General features: G+C 34.5%; 1 protein-coding gene across 1 annotated transcript in view; it reads left to right on the top strand.

The window, feature by feature from the left end:
• The window catches only part of DNAH8 (dynein axonemal heavy chain 8), a 419,266-nt gene that overhangs the window by 163,258 nt on the left and 234,614 nt on the right, over positions 1–21,394 (top strand). The window contains 10 exon segments of the mRNA XM_078155390.1: positions 2,106–2,213; positions 7,120–7,233; positions 8,528–8,590; positions 10,365–10,465; positions 11,327–11,464; positions 11,929–12,169; positions 13,243–13,442; positions 15,044–15,197; positions 16,625–16,788; positions 20,573–20,675. Of these exon segments, the coding sequence (XP_078011516.1) occupies positions 2,106–2,213; positions 7,120–7,233; positions 8,528–8,590; positions 10,365–10,465; positions 11,327–11,464; positions 11,929–12,169; positions 13,243–13,442; positions 15,044–15,197; positions 16,625–16,788; positions 20,573–20,675 (1,386 nt within the window).

Genomic DNA, 21,394 nt, shown 5'->3' with positions numbered 1-21,394 from the left:
CTGGCCTAGCCTTTATAGTTGATGGGAGGAGCTGCTCCACTTTAAGAGCAGCCTTTGCTTATGGAATGTTCCCAGTAGCATTGGCTGCCTGGTTGTTAGTCTTCCTGCTATTGTGTGGTCAGTTGGCCTTACATAAGTCACATTCTGTGTTTCTTGACTAAAAACATGGACTTATATAGCTAATTTGTGTTTTCACAGGGGAGTGAGAGAGTAATTTTTCATCTTTGATTTCCTTTTATTAATTTTTATTACTTAGGTCCATTAGGGCCATTTCTCCTTGTTAAAAGGTTATTGAGCTGGTTAAAACTTGTCCCAGAGGATGTGAAGGTTTACTTAAGGCCTCAAACATTCCTTAGATAAGAAGCCAAAAAAAAGAGAGTCTGAGCTTTCCAAGAAATTTGTTTTTCTAAATTTATTTTTATTTTTTCCCACTTAATAGTACTCCATTTTTTCTAATTACATGTAAAAATAGTTTTCAACATTCATTTTTCTAAGATCTTGAGTTCCAAATTTTTTCTCCCTCCTCCCTTCCCTCCCCCCTTCCCTCCCCCCTTCCCTCCCTACTCCCCAAGACAGCAAGCAGTCTGATATATGTTATACATGTACAATCATATTAAACATATTTCCACATTAGTCATGTTGTGGAAGAAGAATCAGAACAAGAGGGACAAACCACATGAAAGAAAAAAAGAAACAAAAATGAAAATAGCATGCTTCTATCTGCATTCAGATTACATAGCTCTTTCTCTGGGTATGAATAGTATTTTCCATTATGAGTCTTTTGGCATTGTCTTAAATCATTGTATTGCTGAGAAGAGCTAAGTCTATCAGAGTTGCACAGTGTTGCTGTTACTATGTACAGTGTTCTTCTGGTTCTGCTCACTTGACTTAGCATCAGTTCACATAAGTCTTTCCAGGTTTTTCTGAAGTCCACTGCTCATCATTTCTCTCTTTTTTTTTCTTTTTGGTGAGGCAGTTAGGGTTAAGTGACTTGTCTGGGGTCACACGGCTCTGAACTGTGTCATGTGTCTGAGGTCAGGTTTGAACTCAGGTCCTCCTGACTCCAAGGCCAGAGCTCTATCTACTGTGGCACCTCGCCGCCCCCTCATCATTTCTTAAAGCACAATAGTATTCCATATACTACATATGTAGTATTAATATACTGCAACTTGTTCAGCCATTCCCCAGTTGATGTGCATCCCCTCAATTTCCAATTCTTTGCCACCAGAAAAAGAGCTGCTATATTTTTGCATATGTTTCCCAAGTAATTTGATTTGAAAAAGGATTGATCTGACACAGATATCGTAGTTACATGTAAATATTCCATTTCTTTCCTTTTTTTTTTGCCCCCCAGCTATTGGGGTTAAGTGACTTGCCTGGGGTTATAGAGCTAGTAAGTGTCAAGTGTTTGGTCTGAGGTTGGATTTGAACTCAGGTCCTCCTGACTTCAGGGCTGGTGCTCTATCCACTGCGCCATCTAGCTACCCCTTAAATATTACCTTTCAATCAACCTATTATGAACCCTCTAACTGTAGTTTAATCTGTAACCTGACTTAATTTACCTATAGAGTCTGTTTAACTATGTTTGTTTCTTTAGGGGATGTATCAAATTATGACTCTGCTAAACCAAGTTTGTTTAACTTTTATGACAATTGAAGGAAAGAATCTATCTTCTTTAACTTGTATAGCCTAAAAAATGTATGAGATTGCAGTGTAAAAGAATTCTTAATCACTCTAACATAATTTTTATCTATAAAAAAACCTCTTTAGAATAGAATCCTAATATTTATTCAGGATTGTTTTTCTACTTCCTGAACCTGTGCTTGTGCATAATAAAACAAGGGTTTTTACCTTTCTAATTTTTGTGTTGTGGTAGATTTGTTTCAGCAGCGGTTACCTACCACACAAACTCAGAGGAGATATTTCTCTTGTAGCACTCATTATTTGTAACTGTATCATGACAAGAGAATCACATAGTCAGGATTTTCTGAAATAACATTTTGGCTTCCTTTGGCATATACACAGGGCCATAGTTTTTTAATCTTTTTTTAAAATATTTTTATAAGTATCTTAGAAATAAATGAAAACTTTCCCTCTTGTTCTAGGAAGCTTATACCATTTTAAATAGATTTGAAGTTGAGGTAACCAAAGAAGAGTCTGAAGCAGTTGATACACTAAGATACTCATTTAACAAATGCAAAGCAAAGCTGTAAGTATAGATTTAATTATATCTCCCTTTTTTGCTTATCATTGGACATGAATATGTATTTTACACTGTTTTAAAGTTAAATATATTAAAACTTGATAAGTGTTTCTATCCTACAGGTCAAATGTTACAATGAATCTTTGGAGAGATGTTCATACCCTTTGATTGCACCAGAATTTTGTGGCACTGAATTCTAAGGACAATGTTAGGAGACTGTTAAAACCCTCAATGAGTTCAGAATTTTTAAAAATTGCTAAGGATGATAAAGGAGGATTCTTAAAGATAAATTCAGAGGAAGAAGAAGGAAAAAAGAATTTATAGTCAGAGGAAGCCAAACAACTTGACTCCTATTTTGTTTCCATGTTTTCTATAACCTTCATAAAATCCTATTCCAATGCCCTTTCCTTCTCTGTCTCTGTCTCTTTCTGTCTCTGTCTCTCTCTCCTGCTCTGTTTTGCTAACATGAACCCATTTGCCCCATCTCAGGCACCAGTGGCCCTCACTCCTGCTGGCCTAAGTGCAGACACCTGATGGGTTTCAGTCCTACTGTAGCTCAAAACTCTCATATACCAATAGTCTTACAGCGATAGCCTCCCTAGCATCAGGGGCTATGGACATATGCTATCATACCTAGCTTCAGTATTTCATCTTAGCGTGGAGGTGACCATCAGTTATTGAAGGCTAGACCAGTAGAACAGAAACTCTGGAAACTTCTGCCATGCTGAAAAAGCTTTGAGTACAGCCCCAGAAATAGACTGAATCTCATTTCTAAGGGCCAACCTAACTAATATTGAGCAGTTTTTTGTAAGGGGGGTGGTTACCTGGTGAAGAGAGTTTTGTCTATGGAAACCCACAAAACAAAAAAAAAATGTAAATTGTTTTCGCCTATATGGCCTCTTCCACTTTGGCAATGACAGTAGCATAGTGGTAGGAATGGGGCAGAAGTGAAAAGAATATTTGGTTGCCCAAAATTTCAATTTGGCTGTTGGCATTCTAAATTCAAAATCTTTAATCAATGACCAAGTGATCCTATTGCCAGAGAAATTGAATCGTATCAATCTTAATATTCTTACTGTCAACATAAACGGAAAAAAGAAGGAAATTGCAAGAAAATGGAAGAATGGTTCATAAGTCCTCCTAGGAGAAGAAAAGAAAGAGTTGGTAGAATTGGCATTATTTGTATAGATAGATAGATAGATAGATAGATAGATAGATAGATAGATAGATAGATAGATAGATAGATAGACAGACAGATAGATAGGTAGATAGATATGTATATAGATATATATACAGAATATATATATATATATATATATACACACACAGAAGCAGCATTATTTCATGGGACATCACATATTTCAGTATGAAAGATAGGTATTTACAAAAAAGATTACCATGGAAATAATTATAGCTTGTATACCAACAACATAGTAAAGAAATTCTGTGAAAGGATTGTTAAGAGTCTCCAAATCAAATCAATATACACTTGGTGACTACAATGCAAAGGTTGGGGAAGGTAAGGAAATATATGGGAAAATATGGTTTAGGTAAAGAGATTAGAGAGGCCAAAGAGATAGGTAAAACCAAAGCCTCACAGTTCTATATCATGAATATTTCCTTTAAAAAAAAGAATTGTTAGATACTGAACATGGTGAATACCAAATAATGACATAAAAATGAAATAGATTTTAACAGACAAAAAAAGCCTTGCTGTTTATGTGGGAGATATCCCAGAGTCACCTGTCTATTGCAGTCAGACTATTGACTCCTCATAGCTAACATCAGAATTTGCAAAAGCCAGCAACAAGAAATAATGAGGAAAAGGTATAGAGTTTGATTTAAAAAAAAAACCTGAAACCTTGAATTATTAAACAGGTAACTGAAAATGTAAAATGGAAATGGACAATTGAACTAACATCAACACCAAGTAAAATAATTTCATCCAGAAATTTAAATAATTAATAACTTTGGCAAAATTACAGGTTATAAAATCCACATAAATCATTAGCATTTTTGTGTATTACCAAAGAAGTTCAGCAGGAAGGAGAGAAATTACATTTAAAATAACTGTAGACAATATAAAATATACTTGGGGGTCTACCTGCCAAGATAAACCCAGGAACTATATGAACAGAATTAGAAAACACTTTTCACATAAAGTCAGATCTAAACAATTGGAGAAATAATAATTGTTCGTGTATAGCTGAACTAATAGAATAAAAATGACAATTCCACCTAAGTTAATTTACTTATTTAGTGCCATACTAACCAAACTACCAAAAATTATTTTATAGAACTAGAAAAAATAATAATAAATTATTTGGAAGAACAAAAGATCAAGAATATTAAGGGAATCAATGATAAAGAGTAAAAGAAGGTGGCCTAGCAGTACCAGATCTCAAACTGTATTACCAAGCAATAATCATCAAAACAATCTGATACTGGCTAGAAATGGAGTAGTGGACCAGTAGAATAGATTAGGTACACAATACACAGTAGTAAATGACCATAGTAATCTAGTGTTGACAAACCCCAAAATTTGGGACAATAACTTACTATTTTACAAAAATTGTTGGGAAAACTGGAAAGCAGTTTGGCAAAAACCAGGCATACACCAACATCTCACACCATATGTAAGGTCAAAATGAATATGTAATTTAGATATGAAGATTAATATTATGAGACTATTACAGAAGCATATAGTATCTTACCTGTCGGATCTATGGATAAGAGAAGAATTTATGACAAAAAATAGAGTATTACAGGAGGTAAAATGGATAATTTTGATTACATTAAACTTGAAGATTTTTGTACAAACATATCCAATGTAGTCAAGATTAGAAGGAAAGCTGAAAAGTGGAGTACATTTTTTTAGCAAATTTCTCTGATAAAGGCCTCATTTCTCAAATATATAAAGAACTGAGTTGAATCTATATGAATATGAGTCATTCCCCAATAGGCAAATGATCAAAGAATAGGAACAGGCAGTTTTTAGAAGAAGACATTAGAGCTATCTATAGTTGTATGAAAAAATGCTCTAAATCACTACTGGTTGGGGAAATGCAATTAAAACAACTCTGAGGTACTATCCCATATCTATCAGATTGGCTAATATGACAGAAAAGGAAAATAACAAATCTTGGAGGAGATATGGAAATATTGAGAAACTGATTCACTATTGGTGGAATTGTGAACTGATCCAACCATTCTGTAGAACAATTTGGAACTATGCCCAAAGGTCTGTAAAATCATACATACTCTTTGACCTAGCAATACCACTACTAGGTCCTGTATCCCAAAGAGATAAAAAACAAAATTGAAAAGGATCTATATGTACAAAAATATTTATAGCAGCTCTTTTTTTGTTGGCAAAGAATTAGAAATTGAGGGGATACTCATTAATTAATTAATTAATTCTGGTATATAATTATGATATAAAAAAATGAGGGTTACAGAAAAGCCAGGAAAGACTTATATGAACAAAAAGCAAAGTGAAATGAACGAAACCAGGAGTGTAGTATATACAGTAATAGCAATATCATATGATGACAAATTGTGAGTGACTTAGCTCTTTTTAGTAATACAGTGATTCTAGAGAATTCCAGAGGACTTCTGATGAAAAATGTTATCTACCTCCAGAGAAAGAATTGATGGAGTCTGAATGCAGATTGAAGCATATTTTTTGAACTTTCTTGAGGTTTTTTGGAGTGTGTGTTTTCTTTCACAACATAGCTAATATAGAAATATGTTTTGTGTGACTATACATGTGTCATTTATATCAAATTGCTTACCTTCTAAGAAGGGGGAGGGGAAGAGAAGGAAAGAATTTGGAGCTCAGCATTTTGAAAAAAATGCTAAGAATTGTTTTTCCACATGTAATTCAGAAAAAAAATATAATTTAAAAAAAATCCCAAATGAGGTCACAGAGTCAGACATGACTGAAATGACTAAACAATAACAACAAAGGATATGAACAGGAAATTTTCAGAAGAAATCAAAGCTATCTATAATCGTATGAAAAAATAATCTGAATCACTGTTTTTTTGGAGGTGGGGTAAGGCAGTCAGAGGTAAGTGACTTGCCCAGGATCACACAGCTAGTAAGTGTCAGGTGTCTGAGGCTGGATTGAACTCAGGTCCTCCTGACTTCAGGGCCAGTGCTCTATCCATTGTGCCACCTAGCTGCCCCACAAATTACTATTAATTAGAGAAATGCAAATTAAAACAACTCTGAGGTACCACTTCCTACCTTTTAGATTAGCTAATATGATAAAAAAGGAAAATAAGTATTAGAGGGGATGTGAGAAAACTGGGACACTGATGTACTGTTGGTAGAGTTGTTAACTGATCCAGCCATTCCAGAGAGCAATTTGGAACTATGCCCAAATAACTATAAAATTGTGCATACACTTTTGGCCCACTACTAGATCTGCATCCCAAAGAGATAAAAGAAAAGGGAAAAGGACCTATACCCACAAAAATATTTATAGCAACTTTTTTTTGTGGTGGCTAAAGAATTGGAAATCATAGGAATGCCCATCAATTGGGGAATGACTGAACAAGTTGTAGTATATGATTATAATGGGAATATTATTGTGCCATAAGAAATGATGAACAGAATGGTTTTATAAAAACCTGGAAAGACATACATGAGCTGATACATAGTCAAGTGAGCAGAACCAGGAGAACATTGTACACAGTAACAGAAATATTGTATGATGAAGAACTACAAATGACTTAGCTATTCTCAGCAATACAATTATCTTCTATTAGTTTTGTATTTCTTTTTAGTGCCCAATTCAGTCTTAAGCACACACACATTCAGATGTTGACTGATTTGACTGCATTTATGACTTACTATTTTACAGTCTTAAAAGATTATACCTTTTTCATTAATATCTATTTCCATTGTAGTGCTCGGTTCAAGATGAACTAGTTCAAGTTCAGCCCAAATTTAAAAGCAATCTACTTGAATCAGTTGAAGTTTTTCACGAAGATGTATCCAACTTTGCAGAACAATATGAACTGGTACTTTAGTACTGCATATTAAGATGTGTTGTCTTAATTAAAAAATGAAATAGCTTTTAAATTTAAGAGTATTCTCATTAATGTATGACAAATAGAGAATAATGCAGAGTTGGGGGTGGGGTGAAGAAAATTTCTACTACTCTATCAATACTCATATGGGGAAAAAAGATCACCAAAGTAAAAAAGTTGCTATAACTGAAGAGAAATTAGTTAATGTCTATTTTTGCATGTGATATTCTGTAGCTTCAGAATGTGAAGGACTAGTTAATAATACAACAGCACTGCTTGGATTGCTTCCTTTCCTTAAAAATCCTTGATAAATGCTGTTCTTTGTAGGCAGAAGAACACCAGGAACACTGATCATACCTTCCTGCCTTCACAGTTCAAATGTATTTCTTTCTCATTTGTGATAATGGGCTGTAACTTAAAGATATATCTAGTGGAAGATAATAACCCTTCCAGACTGTTCATAAAAAATACCTGAAGCTTTCCTACATATGAAATCCTCTTTCCCCATCACCAATGCAAAGAGAGAAGGAAATAGGCATCTACCCTCTTCGCGCATGTCGTTGTATATGGCTGCATAGAAACTCATCTTCCACTTATATCCCCTTTCACAAAACTTCAAAAGGCCTTTCTCTTACTTATTCCCTTCAGCTTGGAATCCCATTACCCAAAAAAATTGGGCATCCCAATATTGACACTTCTCTAGATGGTAGCTCACTAAACATTTGTTAACAATGCTTTTTTATCACCAACTTCCTTCTTTATTCATGACAAAATATTTCACATAATCTCATGGTAACTTTACTTCTATACCATATGTGAAATCAAAGGATGCCGAAACAAGATAGTATGCCTGCTTTTTGCCTCTTCAAAGTATTTCATATACCTTGAGTCTTATCTCCATCCTAGGCCTAGAAGCCATGGCAGGTAAGTTGCTGACAGAACTGTCAGTCATCTCCCTTTTTAACCCATTCCTGCATCACTCACAGATAACGTAGAAGCAGATAAATTTTTAATAGCTGGTAGTATAAATCACACATCATGAAACGTTTCCATGTCTTTGATTGACATCTTAATTTGTAGCCTGTACTCATACATCAAGCTCTGTTTGAAAATAATGTCAAATGCATAAGCATAAGAATAGAAAGTGATGAGAATTAAGACATTTAATTTTAAGAAAAAGTATATAGCTTGTATAGGTTATTCAAGGAGTTAATACGCAAGCTAGTTAATAAATAAATTTTCTTGAGTAAGAGTTAATATGTGTGCTTTGTAATATTTATCACAGGAAGGACCCATGGTACGAAACATACCACCCCAGGAAGCCAGCAATAGACTACAGATATTTCAGGTAAAAATCGTTTTGATAAAAATGTTATTGTAAGATTGATCAACATGACAAAATGGTTAAATGATAAATGTTGAAGATGTGGGAAAATTGGAACACTAATGCATTGTTGGTGGAGTTGTGAGCTGATCCAACCATTCTGGAGAGCAATTTGGAACTATGCCCAAAGGGCTATAAAAATGTGCATACTCTTTGACCCAGCAGTACCACTTCTAGGGCTGTATCCCAAAGAGATCATACAAATGGGAAAAGGACCCACATGTACAAAAATATTTATAGCACCCCTTTTTGTGGTGACCAAGAATTGGAAATTGAAGGGATGCCCATCCATTGCAGAATGGCTGAATAAGTTGTGGTGTATGGATGTAATGGAATACTATTGTGCTATAAGAAAAGATGAACAGGCTGACTTCAGAAAAACCGGGAAAGACTTATATGGTCTGATGCTGAGTGAAGTGAGCAGAACCAGGAGAACATTGTACGCAATAATAGCTACCTTGTACAATGACTAACATTGATAGACTTACTTAACCCTTCTCCACAATATAAAGATCTAAGACATCTCCAGACGCCTCGTGTTGGAAAATGCTATCCACATCCAAAGAAGGAACTATGGAGTTTGAATGCAGATTGAAGCATACTATTTGCTATTTTTTTTCTCTTCTGTTTTGTTTTGTTTCCTCTTTCTTGTAGTTCCTCCTATTGGTTCTAATTCTTCCTTACACCATAACTAATGTGAAAATATGTTTAATAGGAATGTATATGTAAAGCCTGTATCAGATTGCATGCCTTCTTAGGGAAGGAGGGGGAGAAAAATTTAAAACTCAAAAGCTTATGGAAGTGATTGTTAATAAATCAAAATAAATTAATAATTTTTAAAAAAATGTTACTGTGTCTCATAGTTAGCCTATTATATAATTACGCTTAAAATAATTTAAGAGGACTAATAGGTAAGACTGAATTCCCTAGGAAAAACATTGGATATAAGGAAATTTTTTTAACTATTTGAAAACTTGTACTCTAATTTAAACTGCATTCCATCTAAGCTTTTTTATTATAATTTTATGTTATGTAGAATATATGGCTAAATATTAATTTGTTTAGCAGGCTACTTTTCTAACCTTGTTACCATTACGTCCCAACATGTATCTTCAATGAATCCCTGATTTTATCAATATGTAGAGACAGCCAGTGACATAGTGGACAGAGTTCTGGGCTTGGAGTCACCTGAGTTCAAATCAAGCCTCAAACATTTACTAGCTGTGTGACCCTGGGCAAGTCACTTAATCTCTGTTTGCCTCAGCTTCTTCAACTGTAAAGTGAGGATAATAGCATCTTTCTCCCAGGGTTGTTGTTTATTTCAAATGAGATATTAATTGTAAAAGTGCTTAGCATGATGCCTGGCACATAATAGTAATGATAAATGCTTGTAGATTTCCATAATAAAAAATTCATGACCTGGTGGCCAGCTTCTCTACACTTAACTAGACTGGGTTGCAGGTGACAGATATAGATCCTGTGCCCATCCATTCTTATACTCAAAGCCTTTTCAGCCTAGTTGGTCATGTCTTCTGGGCTCTACTGTCAAAGTCTTGGTGAAATCTGGCTTCTCTTCTTGTACAGACTGGGCTGTGGTGGAGGATATGTACCTTATATGCCAGCAAGTTTTTAAATAGATAATATAAAATATAAAATCCTCTGTCCTTATTATATTATGAATCAGTGGTATCTAAATTAATGAAGTTTTACATTGTTTAATAATTTCATTTCACTTTAGGCAAATTTTGATGATCTATGGAGGAAATTTGTTACATACTCATCTGGTGAACAACTCTTTGGATTGCCTGTCACTGACTATGAAGTTTTACATAAAACCAGGTAGATTTGGAAAATGTGTATCTGTCACAGAGAGATTTCAAGTTGAACACCTTTGATACTGGCACTGACTACTCTGAGAGAATATCTCTCAAGTTTTCTGAAAGAATGCTCCTTCTTGCTACATTTATCATCAGAGTCCTAAGAAATGATAGATCAAATGCAAGATGGTTGGTGAGCTGAAAAAGACTGTATCAGGAACATTCAGAGTTAATTTAGCATTCTGTGGTACTTTCCTCTGCTTCTGTGAAACAACTAATCTGGAATAAGACTTTGAAAACACTTACTAGTCCAACCATACTGCCTGTATGATCCGGACAGGTCATTTAACTGGTCAGGATTCCAGGCTACTCTGTAAATTGCAGGGAAGGTGCTTATCTGTATTGTTAAGTGGGAGTTCATAACTGGGAGATTTCCTGCATAGATGAAATCACAGGTCTTATCAAAAAACAAAAACACTCAATACAAGACTTAGGAGCTTATGTAGCTTGAAGATTCTGATCCTATGCTTCGTCTTGAAAGAGACTCCTGGATCTTTAGGAGAGATGGTTTTTAGTGAGATCCTAATGCCGGTAAAGAAAAGTATAATATAAATTACAAACTAAAAATTAGTCTAAAACTAGTCTAGAACTATGCCAACTTTCAGTTACTGGAAGCTGAGTATGAGTATACATATGTATACTAATTTGTTTGTTTTATGTACAAGTGTATGTGTATATATACATAAACAAACACTTGTGAATACGTTACACAAATATGCACATAAACACGTACTTATATTTTTAAAATTTCTTTATGTGTGTTGTTATGCATGTCTTTTGTAAAGTATTTGCATAAATATAACAACTGGTTTCTCCTCCCTAGGAAGGAACTGAGTTTGCTGCAGAAGCTATATGGACTATATGATACTGTAATGGGCAGCATTAGTGGTTATTATGAGATACTTTGGGGAGATGTAGATATTGAAAAGATTAACTCAGAACTTCAGGAATTCCAAAATAGGTGAGCTTAAACCCATTTAAGATGACTTTCTTTGTTCTGTAATATCTAAAGATCTGACTTATTATTTATTATCTTTTTATGCTTAATTCTTATATTTGCTGATACATAGCTTTGTAATTTCCAGTTTGATATGTCTTACTGTTAGACTGTAAACTCCTCAAAGGTAAGTGTTATATCTTTCATTTTCCACGAAAGAATACAGTGCAGTGTTGTTTCTACATTTGGTTCTTAAGAAATGACTAATTAATTAAATAATTGTATAGCCAACCAAGAAGCTTGGGTATGAATAATTCTTCTCAATATGACAGAAATTAATGTTTGGAAATTAAGGCAAGACAAAAAATGCTTCTCATACTGACACTGTCTCTGTCGATTTATTTCCTTTATGCTAATATTTAGACTAAGCAAAGAAATTTATAAGTAAAATTATAAGTAAAATAAACATTCTGTTATTTTTCTTAAAGGTGCCGCAGACTTCCCAAAGGATTGAAGGATTGGCAAGCCTTTTTGGATCTTAAAAAAAGAATTGATGATTTTAGTGAGTCATGTCCTTTGCTAGAAATGATGACTAATAAGGCAATGAAACAAAGACACTGGAATCGAATTGCAGAACTAACAGGAACTACATTTGATGTAGAATCTGATTCTTTTTGTTTGAGAAATATCATGGAGGCACCACTCCTTAAACACAAAGATGATATTGAGGTTTGAGCATAATTATGTATATCAAAAATGTCATCCTAGCTTAGACAAATAAATGATCTCTATATTCATGGCAATAGTCAGACTGAACTATGACTTTGGGATGGGAAAAATTAAGCATGGAGAATGAACAATTACTGCTTTTGTAACCCTGGGCAAGTTACTTCCCTTATCTGGGTCCCAGTTTCCTCACCTATATGATGAGATGTTATCTGAGCTTTTTAAAGTAGTGTCATGATGGGAGAGTAAAGTAGCCTTTCTACCAAAATAAAACAAAACTAGAGACAGAAAGGGTAGGTAGGGGCCATAGTGATTAGGTCCCAGTGGTAGATTTCTGGCTGAAATGAGACAACAATAGCTGGCATTTATATAGTGCTTTAAATTTTCAAAGCACTTTATAAACATCTCATTCTGTCTTGAAGACAGCCCTGGCAGGTAGGTGCTATTATTATCCCATTTTATAGAAGAGGAAATTAAGGCAGACAGAAGTGAAGTGACTTGCCTAGGATCATACAGCTGGTATATGTCTGAGGCAGGATCTGAACTCAGATTGTCTTTAGATGTATTCCTAAATCACATTATATGATCTGACAAAAAAGTTGAGCTTTTACCTCCAAGGCTCCAGAATGTGAGTTCTTAAGCCTTTTTTGTTATGTTTGATGTGGAAAAATTGGACTAAATGATCTCTATGGTTTCTTCTAATTCCAAAATGAAGCCTAAGAATGAAGATGGAGGGCAGATATGTCTCTCTCACTCCACTCCTGTCTGTCTGTCTATCTATCTATCTATCTATCTATGTCTGTCTATCATATCTCTCTTTCCCCTGTTTCAAAGAGCTATGATTATATATGATTCAAGGTGGGGGGAGGCAGTGATAGGATTGGTAACTAAGGAGAAGAATATGCTTATTTAACTTATTCTGTGTCCAAGATCCAGGTCTCATTACTCTGGAAGGGATTTGGAATTTATCTTGCTTAGAGTTTGGAAATCCTCCACAACTTGTTAACAGCATTTTATTTGGATAAAAGTAATGAAAATTTGAAGAAATGTTTCTTTTTCACATTTTTTCTTTGTAGGATATTTGTATATCAGCTATCAAGGAAAAGGATATTGAAGCTAAACTTGCTCAAGTAATTGATAACTGGACCAACCAGACTCTGAGTTTTTCCACATTTAAGGGAAAAGGAGAGCTACTGCTAAAAGGAACAGAATCATCAGAAATTATTACATTGATGGAAGATAGTTTAATGATCTTAGGTTCTTTGCTGAGTAACAGGTAATTTTACAGATTTTTTTTCAGTTTCTGTTTTCATATTTGGTGATATAAACTTTCTGAAGTCTAGTTCTGCAGCTAAATGTTAATAATGCAGATTAAAATTAAATTTAAAGTATACCTTCCTCTTCCTTATCCCACCTGGTTGTTAAACATTTACCAGCTAGAAGTGCTGAGGACAGGGCATCCCCCCTCCTTGCTTTTGGGTCAGAGGGCTATACTGTTCCCTCATATAAATATACATCACTCCTCTCTAGCTTTACTCCCACCCAAGTAGTAGGGTCACAGTGCAGTTGTTATGTACAGTAGGATTTGTCCAGCCCTGCCTAAATGAAGTGAAATGGGAGTGACAGTGATTTGGAGCATCATGAGCAGATCAGTGCAAAGTTTTGATCACCATGTTTTCCTTCTTTTCTGGAAGTTTTTCTATTTGACTATCTAGTAAATGGTTTAGAAGTGGAGAGATGAAGTAATGATAATAATGATGCTAAAAATGTAAATTTATATAGTGCTTTAACCCTGTAAAGTCAGTTGTGGAAATATTATTCCCATTAAACAGATAGGGAAATTGAGGCTTATAGAGGATAAATGATTTACCTATGGTTGCACTATAACTATTGGAGCAGGGTTTAAATTTAGGTCTCTAGATTCCAGAGTCTAGCACTCTTTATGGGAGATGTGATGAGAAAGAAGCAAGGGATGATGACAAGTCAGAGGAAGATAGCTTTTAATTTAGAATTATCCCTTCCATATTATGGGGGTTAGGGGCATGGTACCCCTTTGATCTTGAAAATTTGCATAAAACTTTTTGGCCCTCATTTTATACCAGAGAAGAAATCCAAATTACTATAGTATTAAAAGATAAAATATGTTGATATTATACAATACTACACATATATTTTATGTATTTCTGAGTTTCTAAACTTTTTCTGTATCATTTGCTGGACTTCATGTGTCATTTGTGGCTTCCACAAAACTTCCCCAAAACTCCTGTTTAATTTTTTATTCTGACCTGTGATCTATTGAAACCTCAATGGAGAAAGTCACAGTGTGGAAGGCGTAACTGTGATTACTTGGGAGCTTTGAGGTAATAGTAGCACCCAAATTAGGAGGTGCTTTTTGGTGTGGAAAAGAGAAAAAAATTTATATAACATGGAAAAACAAAACTTCCCTCACAAAGAAGTTAAAAATCTCAACAAATGCTTTGATGGAGCCTTCCTTTTAGGTTGTTTTTTTAGAAGGTGCAGGGGGAAGAAGTGGGAGACCATACTTATACTTATTTCATTGGTATAGGGATCTCCTAATGAGGAAACTCCCTTGCTCAATGCAAGACAGCCTCTGCTCTGGCACTATTTGCAGAACTGCCTAGGACTTTGGGAGATTGTGACTTGCCCAAGGGCTTGCCACTAGTCAGTGTCAGAGGAAGGACTTGTATGCACATTATCCTGACTCTAAGATTGCCTTTTAGGATAATGTACAATAAACTAAAAATTGAAAAGCTTTACCTTAGAATTTTCAAAGTCTTATTTCTTCCTTTTAGCTCACTTTGTCTGTGCCGTTGTAGCTCTTTGGTTATCTTTGAAAGGTTATTTTATTTTTTTTAGGTATAATGCTCCATTTAAAAAGAGTATTCAGAATTGGATATTTAATCTGTCAACTTCTTCAGATATAATTGAAGAGTGGTTGGTTGTACAAAACCTTTGGGTTTATCTTGAAGCTGTTTTTGTAGGTGGAGATATTGCAAAACAATTACCTCAGGTAAATGGATACTAAAACTTTATAGAATAACTGGGAGTAAGTATAAAGATACAGAAATATTCACTAATTCATACAGCAAATTTCTCAGTTATTTATACCAGTAGAGAGAAATGGGACCAATAACCCAAACACTAGATTCCCTGGATCCTTTACATTAGGCTCTAAGGTGTGTTAAATGATTTTATTTCTTGTATACATTGACCAAATTATTTTAATTCTTGATGATAAGAATGGCTGGTCCAGAAGGCAGGAAAAGTGTTAAATACTGGCAGGGTGGCTAAGTTTTGTGTCTTAAAGGATTAGCCCAGCTAAGTTTGGAAGACCCCACCACTAGAAAGTTGACCACTAGGTGATTTTTGGGCTACAGCAGCTAATGCAGACTATTTTGTAAAGCTGGAGGGCTTACAAAATCTGCATTAATAGGACAGTGTGCTAGCTGTATAGTTTATTAAGTTGTAGATGGATTGTGATCAAATCTGAGAGTGACTATTTTAAGAAAAAATTTAAATTATTCTATTGATTTTCTTTTGACAATCTTCATGATTGCATTAAAAGGAAATGTACTCCATTAAAGAAAACTTATATCAACAAAAAATTAAACATGTCCTTCCTGAATTGCTAAGTCTATAGATAAGGTATTTTGTGTATTGAAAATGATGAAAAAATGTTTTTCGAAATGGCCTGCACACAGAACAATATATGACTATGGTACAGCAATGTACATACGTATAAGCTATACTTAGATACTGAACTCAGATTAATTGCATTGATTAATCTTGGTCCTAGAGAATAAATAATGAAATACACTTACTCTTCTCAGTAGAGAGATAAGAAAGAAATAGAGAGCATCATTATGAAATCTGTTATCTGTGCTTTTGCTTATTGATGTTGTTTCAAAGGATGTTAGGAAGAGTGTATATCAGGAAATGACTGGCATAAAAGCAAAAGGCACCAATAAAACTTTAAAACAAACAAATTCAGAATGCCCCTAGTATCTCCAATTTTCTTTTGTAATGAATATAATTTTATACCAATTTTAAGAGTTTTACTTTTTTTTTGACCAAATCAAAGTTATCGTTTTTCAATGGGATACATAAATTAATAAGGTGAATTTTCACGATAGGAAGAAACCTATCTTCTTCTCATAAATTAAATGTTCTTTCTGCATAAAAATAAGAGATGCTTTTGCTTTGGGAACTCTTGAACTGAATTGTTTTAAGGCCCTGTTTCCAAAAAGCTATTCTCTCTAAGCTTTATAGTAGAACTGGATCAACTCTTCATAGAGTGTCATTAAAATACTTTCAGCCACTTAAATAAATTGAAAGTTCAGATACTAATTTGGAGAAAAGTCATGAAGTTCTAACAAGCACTTTGATTATCAAATTATCGAAGTAGCAGTCTTTAAAGAGAATGTTTTTGTTTTTTAGGAAGCAAAACGTTTTCAGAATATTGATAAGTCATGGATAAAAATAATGCAGCGAGCTCATGAGAATCCTAATGTAATTAGTTGTTGTGTTGGAGATGAAACTATGGGACAACTTTTGCCTCATTTACATGAGCAGTTGGATGTATGTCAGAAATCACTTACAGGGTATGTACAAGTTATTATTTCAAATATACCTTTACCATGTCAGAATTATAAATGAGTTGGAAGGAACCTCAGAAACCATCTCGTTCAATCCACACACGACCAAGCATCTTCTCAAAAGCATATCTAAGAAGTGTCCATTCGGCCTTTGCTTTAAAACCTATAATGAAGGGAAATTTACTTTCTCCCAAGGCAGTACATTCTGATTTTGTGTTCTTCTCCTTATGTTAAGATTATAGTTATCTCTTTGTGGACGCTACCCATTGCTCCTAGATCCAAAATCTGGAACTTAGTAGAACAAATAAAATTCCTTTTTCACATGACAATACTTTAATGCTAGAAGCACTAGAATTTAAGAATACTTCAAAGAATCACACAGTAGAACTGGATCAACTCTTCATACAGTGTCATTAAAATACTTTCAACCACTTAAATAAATTGAAAGTTCAGATACTAAATTGCATGCAGTGCCTTTAAAAAAAAATCCATAAAGCAAAGAAAACAGAATTAAGAGGAAAATTTTTATTTCAAAGTAAATATGTGATAACAGCTGTCATGTTTCCCCCAGTCTTTTCTCCAACTAACCATTCACAAGTCTTTCTGGTGGTTCTCATGGTACATAATCTGAACATACACCCTTTAACACCCTTGTAGCCCTGTTCTGGAAATTTTCAAGTTTATTGATGTCTTTGCTAAAATGTGGCATCCAGAACTAAACAAAATACTCAAAATGTGATCTTAACAAATCAGAGTACAGTGGAACCATCAGCTTCCTATTTTCTGGATACTTACTATGTCTCTCTCAATGTACTTTAAGATCTGATATTAGTCTTTTTCACTGCCACATCATACTGTAGAATACTCTTGAGCTTGTAGCTCATTAAAACCCTCAGATCTTTTTCAAATAAACTGTTGTCTACCATACCTCTTCTACATTTTTGACTTGGGCAGCTGATTTTTTCAACCCATGTGTAAGACTTTGCATTTATTCTGATTAAATTTCATCTCATTGAATTCAGCCTGTTGCTTTTAATGCAGTGTGATAGGTGCATCAGTGCTCAGGTTTGAATCACAGGTTTTAGGAAATGACTACATGAGAGAGACTTACAATTTTGGAATTTAATAAACTTTACTGTAAAGGTAAACAGAAATAGGTGTCATTCAGAAGTTCCCTAAGCAATACTGAGCTAATGAAACCATTGTCTATATAAATTATCACAGTTTCAAAATTAAATCCTCTTTATTTTGCACAGGAGCTACGGAAAACTGATTCCTCTGAAAAAGAAGTGTAAGCAAATAAATAAAACTTAATAAAATCAACTTAGGCCTACTAGATGAGCTAGTAACAGAAGAGGCTGTAGTCCCATGATTAGGTTTCCTCTCTGCAATTTCATATTTGGATGGTTGGATCTGTTGCACTATTCTAAAGCAGATGTCCAAGACCTGCTATTCCCAAGGGACTGAGAAAGGAAAAAGATCTATTTGTTCTTGTGATTGGTGCACAGATGAAAAAACTTAACATACTTTTTTTTAAAAAGGCTTTTTTGTTGTTTTTAACTTTTCTCATCAGTTTACTTACTAGCTCATTCTGAGCTTTACTAATTCTGACACTATTGTTACGAGTTTGTGACCTACTTTTGTATTCATCCTCCATTATTTGTTCTTCCCACCCCTCCCCAAGTCCCTGTTAACTTTCATTGCTCTGTACTAGTATAGCCTTACATAGATGCATATGAATATATATGTCTATATATGAGTATGATTATAGATATCTAGGTATGTGTATTTGTATTTAAGTGTATGTATGTCTATCATATATATGTGTGTATGTGTGTACATATATGTATGTGTATATGTGCGTATATGTAAATATATATCTGTGCTTAATTGTGTCTTCTTGGGGGGGGACACAGAGGGAAAAAAGAACAAAGTAATAAGTGCACAACAGAGAACAAAAGAAAACTCAAAAGGAAGCAAAGAAAAGATGGACAGCTCTGAACATAATGTGTAGTGTTTATTATATGGCTTTCTTGGAATGGAAATTTATTGCTGTATATTTTGAATCCTCTCGTGTTCTGTGCATATGACAATGTTTTTTTTTTTCTTTTCTTACTTTGTATTTAAGTTTATAATATGTTTCTTTTTCTTTTCTTATTCTGTATTTCAGTTTTAAATAATTTTTTGAAAAAACTTTAATTGCTATGATGTCTTTTTTAAAATTCCAATTCATGTCATAATACTGACAATTTTTAGTTTGCAGAATTATAGGAGTCTGGTTTTTCTTTTGCATATCACTTTCTTTGTTGAGAGAGAAAGAGAGAGAGAGATTGTTGGAAGATACTGTAATGGCGATGGTGGGCTGCTGGTACTGCTGGGCCAGACCCACGCCTCTCCAAGGCAGTCGCTCTCCAGCAACGCCCACAGTGAGGAGGGCTGGGGCCTCCTGTGGAGGATGCTGACCTACTTTGTTGCGCTCCCTGAGGTGGCGGTTGGCATGCTGACTGCCTACCTGAAGTCACAGGGGCCTCAGGAACAGCCCGACTTTGTCCCCTACCCCCTGCATCCGAACCAAGCCCTTCCCATGGGGAGATGGAAACCATGCTCTGTTTTATAACCATCACGTCAAACCTTTCCCAGCTGGGTATGAGGAGGAGTAAAGAAAACTTTGACCATACTAATCAAGCACTGGGGGACCACAGCAGCAGTTTGACTATCCTTTTCTTTCTATGTGGAACAGAAAATCATATAGGACCTTAAGTTCACTTGCATCACATAGTGACAAATATGCTGACCTTTTATCATTTTGCTTGTGATTGGGATGGCTTAAATAAATAATTCTTACCCTAATAAGAGAGAGAGAGAGAGAGGGAGCAACTACTTAACAGTCCAGTTGACAGGTATTAAGCAGCACTTGACAGACTTTGATTTATAGAGAGACATAAGTGAATCACAGAGTATATCCCTAAACTCAAGAAAATTTATTGATAACCTTCAATCTGATTTAAGTCACCATGGTCCCAGCTTGATCTGAACCAACTAGAAATAGGAAACAGTATGAATTTAGGAAAGAGACAAACAGAAAGACAAGAAATGGAAAAACTTAATGCTAAGCTCTTTAAAGCAGAGTCTTTCTTTTACTGGTTGGCTAGGTTTTTTGGCTTTGTTGGATATCAGTTATGAGTATAGGATAGAAAAAAAGGAGTATCGTCTTTTTTGCCTTTCTGTATGAAGTGCATTTGGGGGCATTTCAGAGAAAAATGGGTACTAAATGTATAAATGTTTGCTGTTGTCTCATTGGAAAGCTAACATTTCACATAAATAGATGTTAATATTAGTCTTAATAATTGAAAAATATGGTGATACAAATGAACAATTTTTAAAAAATAGTAACTGCTGTTTAATCATAATGGCAAGCATAGCACTTAAGTAAATGCTGTTCAGTCATAATGGCAAGCATGGCACTTAAGTAAATGCTGTTTAATCATAATGGCAAGTATGACATTTAAAAAGAGAGACAAAAATTTACCTCTTTGTTCTTTGCAGAGGCAGGGGAATATACATACATAGGCTGTCAGACTTAGAAGATGTGTTGATTAGTTTTGTTGAAATGCATTTTTTCCTCTCTTTCTTTTTCGTTGTTATAAAAGATATATCTTTTAGTTCTGGAAAGGGGAACTATCTGTTGAGACATGACAATTATGTTTTTAAAAGATAAAAGTTATTTGAAAGAATAGCATAATGAGCTTTAAAAAAACACTTGGTAACATGAATTTCCCTATATTTTAAGATATTTGGAGAAGAAACGACTCCTGTTTCCCAGATTCTTCTTTGTATCTGATCCAGTTCTCCTGGAAATTCTTGGACAAGCAAGTGATTCCCACACTATACAAGTATGCTCTCATCATTTATTAAATTTCTTTTTACGCTATCTAACCAAAGAGAAAAAAAAGGATTTATCTTTTTGTGTATTTTTAATTTTTATTCATGTTTTTGCATTCATTTTTTAAAAATTGAGTTCCAAATTCTTCCTGCCCCTCCCCTACACTTTGAGAGCAAGCATATGATTTCAGTTATATGTGTGAAGTCATCCAAAATATTTCCGTATTAACTATGCTATAAAAAAACCCCAACAACAATAAATAGAAGGAAACATAAAGGAAGTGAAAAAGTATTTTTTCAGTCTACACTCAGAGTTCCTCAGTTCTCCCTCTGAAGAAAACATTTCATCATGTGTCCTTTGGAATTATCTTGGATCATTGTATTGATCACAGTAGTTAAGTCTTCTGCAGTTAATCATTGTTACAGTATTGCTGTTACTGTGTACAACATTCTCCTGGTTCTGCTCATTTCACTTTAATCATATAAATCTGCCCAGGTTTTTCTGAAACCATCCTGCTCATCATTTCTAATAGAACAATAGTATTTCTTTCTTTCTTTCTTTCTTTTTTGGTAGATTATAGACCTTAATGTTATTTTTTTATTAATTATTTTTAATTTTCAACATTCACTTCCACAGAATTTTGAGTTCCAAATTTTCTCTCCATCTCTCCCCTTCCCACATCCCAAGAAGGCATGCATTCTCAATTACCCTTTCCCCCAATCTGCCCTC

The sequence above is a fragment of the Phascolarctos cinereus genome, unplaced genomic scaffold (assembly GCF_003287225.1).
Source record: "Phascolarctos cinereus isolate Bilbo 61053 unplaced genomic scaffold, phaCin_HiC Scaffold_5;HRSCAF=322, whole genome shotgun sequence".
Lineage (NCBI taxonomy): Eukaryota > Metazoa > Chordata > Mammalia > Diprotodontia > Phascolarctidae > Phascolarctos > Phascolarctos cinereus.
The sequence above is the reverse complement of the archived record's forward strand: the minus strand, read 5'-3'. Positions and strand labels throughout refer to the sequence as shown.